This window comes from Cyprinus carpio, chromosome A23, assembly GCF_018340385.1.
Source record: "Cyprinus carpio isolate SPL01 chromosome A23, ASM1834038v1, whole genome shotgun sequence".
Classification (NCBI taxonomy): domain Eukaryota; kingdom Metazoa; phylum Chordata; class Actinopteri; order Cypriniformes; family Cyprinidae; genus Cyprinus; species Cyprinus carpio.
The window spans coordinates 20,505,490-20,517,284 of record NC_056594.1 but is presented as its reverse complement, the minus strand read 5'-3'; the positions used below and the strand labels follow the sequence as shown (position 1 = coordinate 20,517,284).

The 11,795-nt window shown below is 44.7% G+C and overlaps 1 protein-coding gene across 1 annotated transcript; it reads right to left on the bottom strand.

The window, feature by feature from the left end:
- Positions 1-3,211: 3,211 nt before the first annotated feature.
- Positions 3,212-11,382, bottom strand: coro2ab (coronin 2Ab). The gene is made up of 10 exons (XM_042713944.1): positions 10,585-11,382; positions 6,953-7,069; positions 6,724-6,873; positions 6,081-6,248; positions 5,892-6,008; positions 5,713-5,817; positions 5,456-5,552; positions 5,268-5,380; positions 4,361-4,454; positions 3,212-3,483 (listed from the first exon to the last, which is right to left on the bottom strand). The coding sequence occupies exons 1-10, from the start codon at positions 10,804-10,806 to the stop codon at positions 3,212-3,214; spliced, it is 1,455 nt and encodes a 484-aa protein (XP_042569878.1). The 5' UTR covers positions 10,807-11,382.
- Positions 11,383-11,795: the final 413 nt, after the last annotated feature.

Below are 11,795 nucleotides of genomic sequence, written 5' to 3'. Positions count from 1 at the left end.
TGTGGAGTCCCACAAGGCTCAATTCTTGCACCGCTCTTGTTTAGCCTGTATAATGCTCCCACTAAGTCAAAATAATGAGAAAGAACCAAATTGCCTATCACAGCTATGCTGATGATACCCAGATTTACCTAGCCTTATCGCCAAATGACTACAGCCCCACAGACTCCCTCTGCCAATGTATTGATGTAATTAACAGATGGATGTGCCAGAACTTTTCTTCAGTTAAACAAGGAAAAAACTGAAGTTATTGCATTTGGAAACAAAGATGAAGTTTTCAGGGTGAATGCATACCTTGACTCAAGGGGACAAACAACTAAAAATCAAGTCAGGAATCTTGGTGTGATTCTGGAGACAGACCTTAGTTTCAGTAGTCATGTCAAAGCAATAACTAAATCAGCATACTATCATCTAAAAAACATTGCAAGAATTAGATGTTTTGTTTCCAGTCAAGACTTAGAGAAACTTGTTCATGTCTTTATCACCAGCAGGGTGGACTACTGTAATGGTCTCCTCACCGGCCTTCCCAAGAAGAGCATTAGACAGCTGCAGCTCATCCAGAACACTACTGCCAGGATTCTGACTAGAACCAGAAAATCTGAGCATATCACACCAGTCCTCAGGTCCTTACACTGGCTTCCAGTTACATTTAGGATTGATTTTAAAGTACTTTTACTTGTTTATAAATCACTCAATGATCTAGGACCGATATATATTGCAGATATGTTCACTGAATATAAACCTAACAGAACACTCAGATCATTAGGATCGAGTCAGTTAGAAATACCAAGGGTTCACATAAAACAAGGGTAGTCTGCCTTTAGTTATTATGCCCCCCGCAGCTGGAATCAGCTTCCAGAAGAGATCAGATGTGCTAAAACATTAGCCACTTTTAAAAACTCATCTGTTTAGCTGTGCATTTATTCAATGAGCACTGTGCGATGTCCGAACTGATTGCACTGTATTTTACTTTATTACACTGTATTTGGGGGAAGTCGTGGCCTAGTGGTTAGAGAGTTTGACTCCTAACCCTAAGGTTGTGGGTTGAGCAAGACACCGAACCCCCAACTGCTCCCCGGGCGCCGCAGCATAAATGATACCCACTGCTCCGGGTGTGTGTTCACGGTGTGTGTGTGTGTGTTCACGGTGTGTGTGTGCACTTTGGATGGGTTAAATGCAGAGCACCAGTTCTGAGTATGGGTCACCATACTTGGCTGTATGTCACGTCACTTTATTTTGCATTGTGACATTAGTATTGCCCTAAAACACAATTAGTTTAAATTCTTATTACAGTAGCGTGACAAAAACAATGATCTATTATTTAGTATTTATATGACACAATTTGATGTTTAAATGTGCAGAAAATCTGAAAACTGGCTTCCTTTTCGTCATGCTAAATATGATTTGTTTGTTTTTGTCTTTTGATTTTGGGGTGAAACTTGTTTTCTCTGCACACATGAATGAACTTTTGGCCGGTTCAAGCACAAGAGTGATGCTTCCATATGAGAATCACATGACCTTTAGCAGGACGAGCACTTTGATGTGTCCAAACTTCCTGTTTCAATAGGAAATACGTCACCACAGGAAAGAAACTGTGGGCAGCTATGAAAACAAACGAAAACCACCCACACACACACACACACACACACACACACACACACACACACACACACACACACATACACTGTCTGATACTGTGACAAACCTCTGAGATGCTTTAAAAAGCAACAGGAAGTTCTCAGAACAGTACAGATTTCCTCAGAACCTTTTTTGACACCGCAAAGGCTCATGGGAAACCACTGCACAGAGCTAATCTGAGCGACAGAGACAAGTCGTACCTCTGACGGTGATGAAGTGTAGAGTTTACAGTCCTCCTCAGGGTATCAAGGTCAAAGGTCAAGCTTTGATTGGCACTGCCATCTTTAAACCAAACAGCAAGAGAGGTCATATCAAAGACACGACCCAGAATGCACTGCAGCTGACGGCTTTGGTTCTCCACTAGTCTTCCACACAACAAAGAGCTTATGCATTGCTGGACAGAACAATTAGCATGTTCAGATAAATTCTATTGCAATTCTGTTTTCTATCTTTTGATGTGACACTGTGAGACGTGATGAAATTTCTTCGTCAATCCCCAGCCAGTTCAAACCCTGCGAGACTCAATCGACCAGTCACTGACCAATCCACCAGTCAATCGACCAGTCACTGACCAATCCACCGGTTTCACCTGATGTGTGTTTAGGTTCAGCTGTGGTTGAAGCCGCTGGGTTCAGACCGAACATTACGAGCACTAACACAGATCCAGAGAGCTGAAGCACAGACAGAATCACCGCACTGTCAGCGTGATCATGTGATCGTTTAGTGTTACGACTCCTTTAATAAACTTATTCAAATATAAAGTGTTCTTGCTTATTGCTAAGTTTATCATTAACACTTGTGCATCCCTTTTTTAAATTGTAATTTTAATATTTCACCTTCATTATCTTTCATAAATCTATTTTCTAGATAGATTACAAAAAAATAGACATTCAGGACCTTCAGGACAAAAATATCCTCCGTAATATTTAATCCCAGTGCCATTTAAGCAATAAATCATGCATTCGTTGTTAATAAGCTTTCATTATGTTGATTTTTTTTTAAATCTGACGCTGCAAAAAATTAATGTTGTTGCTGATCATTGACTGCAATAATCCAAAAGCAATTCTGCTTAGTATTTATTATTGAAAATAATCGTTTTTTTCCCATTAAAAACAACATTGGAATTATGTAAACAAACATTTGAAAGGAAAAATCCTGGAAATTAATTAACTTTTTGTAGTTATGATCAGGAGCAATGTTGGTAAAAAAAAAATTAAATCATCAGTGAAAGCGGAAAAATATAATATGATCATTTTAGTTCAATTTTTTTAATGAACTATATTAGCGTCCACAGCAGTGATATGACTGGTCTGTCGTTATCGTTATAGCTGTGGTGTGGACTGTTCTCATAGACTCGTAGAGCGATTATTTAAACTGTTTGGTTAGAATCGTTGTCCTTGCTGGGAAAGAAGAGTAGTTCAGCCCAAAAATAAATCTCTTGAAACCAAATACCACTGAACTCTATAAATCAGAAGGAATCATATTTCCAGGCTCACAGTCATGATCTCGTCTGTGGTTGTGTGTGTTCATCAGCTCCAGCTGCCGGATTCTCTCGTCTCTGCTTCAGCTGTGAGAGTCACACGCAGAGCGTCACGACCTCTGACCCCTGAGTAAACCCATGACTGAGACCAGCGCTGACGTCCGTCTCCGGCGCCGAGGCTTCTCTGCGGCTCAGACTGACGCCTGACGAGATCCAGTCGTGGCTCTGCGTGTCGTCCTCCGTCCAGTCCCGCAGGTCAGCGATGAGGTCAGGAGGCGGTTCTGCGTGCTGATTGGCTGGTGTCTCTGGTTCAGTCGGCCAGGTGTCGAGCGCTTTGGCTGCAGGTCTCAGAGACATCAGCAGCGGCCCTACAGGAGGAAATACATGATCCTAACCATTTCATCCAAGTCTCCTGGACAGACTTGATCTAAATCAGGATTTTATAACAATTCTGTTTGTACTTAGGAACGAGTGTGAATAAATGATGACAGGACTAACCTCATGACAGCAGTTACTTGACCACTTTTCATGGGCAGGTACTCTGTCTATGTCCATCACACAAAATGTTGTAATTATAGTCTATCATCAGGCAAAAAATCAGAAAGCACAAGCTTGTGTATCTGGTTATGCTGAAATGCTAAATATAATGGAATATGGAATAAGGGACATGGAATGTTCTGAAGACACAAACGGGTGTAAATAATGTGCTTTTTGTCTTAAAATAAAGATAACTTTGTCTGCAGTCCATTCAGCATGCTGCTGTTTTTCAAAATAATCCACACATAATATAGAATCAGCAGACAGCATTTGCAGCTGTAGAAGTGAACCAGATATCCTCCTCTAATTTTAAGATGATGAAGAATTCTGCCATATTAAACTTCATGTATCTGCCTAAACTAGATCTAGGGTTAACGAGAAGCGCTCAAACACAGTCTTTGTGTTTACCGTTGAAAACATCGCAGAAGTGTAAAAAGAACGAAGGTCAATGTCGTAAAGAAGGACAGGTCTGACCCAACGCTTGTGTTTTTTGAGATTACATGCTGATTTCAGGAACCAAACAAACTCTGGATGCCTAGTATCCAAATGACTTGTGCCACAACAACACGATTTTACTATAATTAAGGGAATTTGCCAAAAAAGGAGGTTTGTATCTGACAGATCAGTAAAGCTTCACAGATAGAAACAAGGATTCTTTGATTGGCTCTTTGGACCCTCAGTCATTCACCTCAGTCCAGTTTGACTCACCTTTATTCTGTCCCATCAGCCACTCAGCTGCGGTCATGGCCGGCTCATTGGCTGCGGTCAGGGGGTAAATATCCTCATGAAAACCCTCAGACTGCTGTCAGAAACAAAACACATCACAATCCACCACAACCTCATTGATATCCTGGGAAAGCTACAGTTACACAGAAGCTACTCCTATATATATATAGTCACCTACTACACATGTCCTTCCCACACACAAGCTCCTCCCATACATACGAGCGCTTCTGATACGCACAGACTCCTCATAAATAGGCCCCTCCCACACATACAGGTTCCTCCAGCACCCTGGCTCCTCCCATACAGCCCCTCAATCCCCTACACAGACTCCTCCCACACACAAACTCCTCCCACACACAAGCTCCTCCCATACATACGAGTGCTTCTGATACACACAGACTCCTCATAAACAGGCCCCTCCCACACATACAGGTTCCTCCAGCACCCTGGCTCCTCCCATACAGCCCCTCAATCCCCTACACAGACTCCTCCCACACACAAACTCCTCCCACACACACAAGCTCCCTCCCATACATACGAGCGCTTCTGATACGCACAGACTCCTCATAAATAGGCCCCTCCCACACATACAGGTTCCTCCAGCACCCTGGCTCCTCCCATACAGCCCCTCAATCCTCTACACAGACTCCTCCCACACACAGGCTCCACCCAGACACAGGCTCCTCCCACACACAAGCTCCTCCCATACATACGAGCGCTTCTGATACACACAGACTCCTCATAAACAGGCCCCTCCCACACTACAGGTTCCTCCAGCACCCTGGCTCCTCCCATACAGCCCCTCAATCCTCTACACAAACTCCTCCCACACACAGGCTCCTCCCACACACCTGCTCCTCCCCTTCCAGTCGTCTCAGTCGGCTCTCACCTTGCGTGGCACACAGAAGCTCAGCGGCTCCAGCAGGTCTCTGACGGCCACCAGCCGGTAGAATCTGAAGATCTCGCAGGCGCTGGTGTTCAGGCCACGCTTGGGCATCACACCTAAACACATGAAGCATTGACTCTCCAGCCTGAGCACAGCAGCTCACGCCAACATCACGCTATATGAGTGTGTACCCAAGCCTCTCTGAGGGGATGCGGAGCGGTATTCAGACAGGAAGTGAGCATAGGGCTTCACCGCACTGACCGTGTAACAGCGGATGTTGCCGTCGCCCTGCGACACAGACAGAGAGTAACTATCTTCTGGATCTGAACATCTCATGGATCATCCAACAGAAAACAGACATCTTGATAAAACATCTTTTGCAAACACATGCATGTATGTAGGTGTGATCTAAGTGGCACACTGAGACAGAGAGTGAGACGTTCAACACCTTCCCAGCCAGATACAGCATGTGTGTGTCAGCGTCATAAAAGGGGAAAATCACTCCTGAGCCTCCATCCAGATCCTCCTCCAGTAACGGCTCAGACAGATCCTCCTGCAGACACACACACCCACCATATAACTCACCCGCTGAGTGTGTGTGTGTGTGTGTGTGCGCGCGTGCGTTACCAGATCCCACAGGACAAACTGTCTCTGGTTCCAGCAGGAGCTTCCTGTGGACACCAACATCTTCAGATCCCACAGGAACAGGATCCTGGACACTTTATGAGAGTGACAGCGAGACTCCTGGGCACAGATGAAGCTCAGGGCTTTATCATTAGAGATCATAAACACACACACACACACACACACACATACCTGCAGGAGCCGCCCAGTCCGTGGCTCGATGATTCGGATCTTCTTGTCTTTGCAGGCCGTGGCCAAAAGACTTCCATCTGCATTAAAACTCAAACACAGCACCAGCTCAGAGTGTGTGTTTATCACACACACCGGCACCTCAGCTGAGTCCAAACGCCACACCAGCACCTACAACACACACACACACAACAACACACACACACACACACACACTGATGATTTCAAGCGCTCTACACAAACAAGCGTGTCAGAAATATGATCCATATCCACCGCATCAGTACATCTGCCTGCATTCTCACAAGGGCTTTTTCTAGTTTTTTTCTACTTACACTAACTACTAGCAATTGGGCTGGTTTTGTTACGAAGACCTGGCAACCCTGCCGTCATCCTCAGCATTAAACCTCACTCTATGGTAAAGCACTACAGACATTATCACTTTTTTGTGTACTGTTGTGTACTGTGAAAAGCACAATATAGATACATTGACTTGACTTTGTTTGTCGCAAAGCATTGTGGGATTGCCTTCAGCATGAAGAGTGCGTGCAGGGCTTTGAATCTGGCCAAAACAAGCTATCATAGAGTCAGGAGTGCAGAGCTGTCTACATAGTCGACTCACTAGTGTGCGTGTGTGTGTGTGTCATACTCTGCAGTCGTAGGCGGAGCTCAGCAGCAGGTCTCTGGCGGTTGGATGCCACTCGATGATTGACACTCTTCGGCTGTGAGCGGTCAGATCTTTACTGGGCTCCACCAGATCATCCTTCAGTCCATTAGGAGGAATGTCCCACACCTTCACCTGCACACACACACACAACCGCTGTTGTCATGGAGACCACTTGCACAGCACACCTGAACAGGTCGCCATGGAAACTGACCGTACAGTCCTCCGAACAGGACGCGAGGCGTAGGTCGTTGAACGGGTCCCACTTGACGTCCAGCACAGGAGCGCTGTGACCGCAGACCCGCGCCTGCAGAGGACTCACACGGCCCGTCTGAAACACACACACACACACACACACTAGTCTTCAAGATGGCGCCGCTGAGTTCGGTCGCCGTCCAGGTCGCTCCGCTTAGATTGTGTTTTTATTTACTTTTTTACCTACTTTTGCTTTCTCTTTTTGCACACATAACCTCTGCACTGATCACTTACGACAAAGGAACACTTTTGGACATTGGATACCGCTTCACTAACCTGTTCCAGGACACTTTATCCTCCAACCCATCGTGGCCATCTGAGATTCTCCGGAACACCGAGATGAACAATGGCCACCTGAATAACCACCCGAGGCGACGGATCAAGAAACACCGCGGGAAACGTGCTGGGGTCCGCAACAGACTGAGAAAAAGAGCTCACAGTCCTCCTCTACCGAGCATTCTGCTCGCCAATGTCCAGTCTCTGGAGAATAAGATGGACGATCTTAGAGCCAGGATAAGTTTCCAACGGGACATTAGGGACTGTAACATCCTTTGTTTGTCTGAAACATGGCTCACGCCCTCGGTCCCGGACGCTGCTGTAACGCCGTCTGAAAACTTCTCTGTTTTATGGATGGACAGAACAGCCGAGGCCGGTAAATCCAAAGGTGGAGGAGTGTGTTTCATGATTAACAAGAAATGGTGTGACCCCAGGAATATCTCCACCCTGTCGCGCTCCTGATCGCCTCATCTGGAATATTTATCTATTATTTGCCGCCCATTCTATCTTCCCCGGGAGTTTTCATCGATCATCGTTACTGCTGTCTACATCCCACCACAAGCTGACACCGGTTTGGCTTTGTCTGAGCTTCACAATGCACTCAGCGGCAACATCAACAAACATCCTGACGCTGCTGTTATCATCGCTGGGGACTTTAACAAAGCCAACCTCAGGCAGGTTATGCCTAATTATTATCAACATGTATCCTGTCCAACCAGAGGACCGAATACACTGGATCACTGCTACACTCAGTTTAAGCATGCCTACAAAGCTCGCTCACTACCGGCTTTCGACAAATCGGACCATGCCGCCATTTTCCTCACACCGGAATATAAACAAAGGCTCGTTCAAGAACCCCCGGTGCAGAGGGTGGTGACGCGCTGGTCCGCCCACTCAGAAGCCATGCTACAGGCGGCTCTTGATGACGTAGACTGGGACATGTTCAGAGCGAGTTCCTCTGACATCAGCGAGTTCACGGATGTAGCATTAAGCTTTGTAAACACGCTAGCCGAACAAGCTACGGATACAATATCTATAAGGACCTTCTCTAATCAGAAACCTTGGGTGGACAGTACAATCCGTGCAGCAGTAAACCAAACGCACTGCTGCTTACAACGCCGGTCTTTTGTCGGGAAACATGAGTGAGTACAAAGCATCGTGCTATGCTCTCCGACGCGCAGTAAGAGCCGCCAAACTCAGATAAATCCAACGAATAGATTCACATTTCCAGCTCAATGACTCCCGACGCATGTGGCAAGGACTAAGAACCATCTGTGCCTTTGGAAATAAATCCTCTGCAGAGGTGAGAGCAGATCCGTCGCTGGCTGACGAGCTAAACACTTTCTACGGCCGCTTTGAAAGCAATCTGAGCAGCGCGAGTCTGCCGATCAGCGCGTCAGGAAACAGCATTCAGAGCAGCGATAATCATGTGATCACCGTGTCTGAGGACGAGGTTCGGAGGGCTCTAAAGCGAGTGAAAGTCAGGAAAGCAGCCGGACCTGATGGGATCTCTGGCCGTGTTCTGCGGTCCTGTGCAGATCAGCTCGCTGGTTTGTTTACATCTATTTTTAATGAGTCCCTTGCTACATCGGTGGTTCCCACCTCCTTCAAAAAATCTTTTATCATCCCTGTGCCTAAGAACAAGAACCCCTCTTGCCTGAATGACTATCGTCCAGTTGCCCTCACATCAATAGTCATGAAGGTCTTTGAGGGACTGGTTAAAAACTTCATCAGCTCCTCCATCCCGGATACTTTGGACCCTCTTCAGTTTGCTTATCGCCCCCAACAGATCCACTGAAGATGCCATCTCTCACATCCTGCACTCTTCTCTCACACACATTGACAGCAATAACAGGAACTATGTAAGGCTGCTATTTATCGACTATAGCTCAGCTTTCAATACTATAGTCCCCATCACCCTAGCTTCTAAACTCATGGACCTCGGCCTGAATTCTTCACTATGCGACTGGATTATTGATTTCCTCACCTGCATACCTCAAGTGGTGAAAGTAGGCCAGTACACCTCCAACTCCATCACCCTGAACATAGGAGCCCCACAGGGCTGTGTCCTGAGTCCCCTGCTCTACTCTCTCTACACACATGACTGCGTGTCTTCCCACAGCTCCACATCTATTATTAAATTTGCTGATGATACTGTGGTTCTGGGCCTCATTTCCAACAATAATGAGACCGCATACTTGGATGAGGTAGAGAAATTAACATCATGGTGCCAGGACAATTGTCTCTCTCTGAATGTGAGCAAAACTAAAGAGCTGATTGTTGACTTCAGGAAGAGACAGCAGCAGCCCTATACTCCACTTATGATCAGCGGGACCCCTGTGGAGAGGGTGAGCAGCTTCAAGTACCTCGGTGTAAACATCTCCGAGGACCTGACTTGGACTACCCACATTCAAACTCAGGTTAATAAAGCCAGGCAAAGACTGTACCATCTGAGACAGCTGAGAAAATTCAGGGTTTCACCTGCAATCCTGAAAACTTTCTATTCAGGGGCCATAGAAAGCGTATTGACTCAGTGTATCTCAGTGTGGTATGGGAACAGATCCAGTCATGACTGCAAAGCCCTGCAGAGAGTTGTGCGCTTAGCTGAGCGCATCTCAGGGTCTGCTCTCCCCTCTCTGCAGGACATCTACCTCAAACACAGCAAAAGCAGAGCTGTTAAAATAATCAAGGACTCCATTCACCCCAGTAACCATCTTTTCACTTTGCTGCCATCTGGTAAGCGTTTCCGTAGCCTGATGTCAAAAACTGGAGAGACTTAGGAGGAGTTTCTTCCCCCAGGCCATCAGGCTCCTAAACTCAAAAACCAGCCTCTTAACATCTTCATGTCTCCACTTAATATTCACTTTATCAGTAAGACATTCATCATTCACTACTAACTCACATTGACATACTGTAAGTGTCAACCTGTTTGCACATTTGCCTCTTGTACATTCCTGTGTATCTTATTATTTAAGACTACAGTTTACTTTCATGCACATTATTTTCCACTATATATTTAATTCTACAGTATACATCTCTTTATATATTTTATATTTTATTCTTATATTTTTATTGTTTACTTTTATTTCATTCTTTCATAGCTATATTTATGTATTTTTCATCTGTGTTGTATTCTTTAATAATTGCACTGTCCATGGAGCGGACCTGACTCACATTTCACTGCTGGTTATATATGCTCTATATAATTGTGTATGTGACAAATAAAAATCTTGAATCTTGAATCTTGAATCACATACACATGCTGACACACACACTTCAGCAGAGCAGGGTTGGGTCAAAGGGGTGTGGCCTTACTTTATGGACGGAAATGACAATGAAGGCCCCGCCTCCTGTACACTCGGTCACCACGGCGATGAAGCGTGGATTGACAGCACAGAATTGGTTGTCCTGGACACTGCGTGTGATTGACAGGCCGTGGTAGCACCGCCCCTTCACCGCCGCCTTCCCGATCACATGATGAAACGTCACACGGGAGTGATGCTGGGACATCTGAACACACACACACAACACGGCCATCAGTCCATAACGGCTGACAGGATGTGTATGTGTGTTTGAGGAAGTGGTGTTGTGTTGAAATGTTCATTTTAGTGCTGTAGTTTGTTCCTGTGAGTGTGGTTTGTGTCAAAATAATAATCCTTCTGCTGAAGATCAGCGTCACATTAGGGATTTTCCAGCACATGAATCATTGAAAATGCTACAAATTTGAGGAATGAATCTTTAATGCTGAAGAGAGATTGAGTTACAGAACAAGCCGTTACAACAGCGAACATCTGACATTTAACCTGAACGCCATTCTCACGCTCACACAACTTTCTCCATCAGCAGCTCGGTTAAACCAGCTCCACAGTCATCTCAGAGGCCTACGTTTAACTGAATCTGATATGATTCAAATGAATCTAATCCTGTTTAAAAGGACAAAAAGCATCCATTTAAGTTGTGGATGCTAATTCATAAAATGCTTCATAAATGTTCCGTTCAAACCCATTTTGCAACATTTCCCTTTAAGAACAAGCTTTCAGACCTCATCAGTCACCAGTGTTATTTTAGTATTATTTACTGTATATACTACTATAGTTACTGTTAATATCTGGAATTAGCTTATTTATATTTTCAATATTTTTTATTATTAATTTTATGTAATTTTAATTAGTTTTTGTAATTTTAAAATATTACTATTTAGGTTTAATTCATTTTTTTTTTTGCTAAGGCAACATTTCTAATTTTCATTTCATTTACGTTTTCATTTTTTTAAGCTTTATTGCATTTTTTTTTAACAGTCTTAGTTAAAGATAATAACCCTGCTTCTCACGCGATTCAAATGAAAAACATCACATTCATCAAAAATCTACAGAAAGCCATCACTGACTGTGAATTATGGGGTGTGTTGATTTTTACCAGGCACTGAAATGATGCATCAGGGTTATTAATGTGAAAACAGTACTAGTGCTGATTGTGGGTAATAGCTGAAGAATCAGTCATATTGGTTTGGTGTTGATGGTCCTTCA

Excerpts from the sequence above, each read along its gene's own strand:
- coro2ab (XM_042713944.1), bottom strand. The coding sequence starts at position 10,806 with ATGGCCGTGTTGTGTGTGTGTGTTCAGATGTCCCAGCATCACTCCCGT. Across the intron at positions 7,070-10,584 it reads TTGTCATTTCCGTCCATAAA|ACGGGCCGTGTGAGTCCTCT; the intron begins GTAAGGCCACAC and ends TGTGTGTTTCAG. Across the intron at positions 6,874-6,952 it reads CCTGTTCGGAGGACTGTACG|GTGAAGGTGTGGGACATTCC; the intron begins GTCAGTTTCCAT and ends GTGTGTGTGCAG.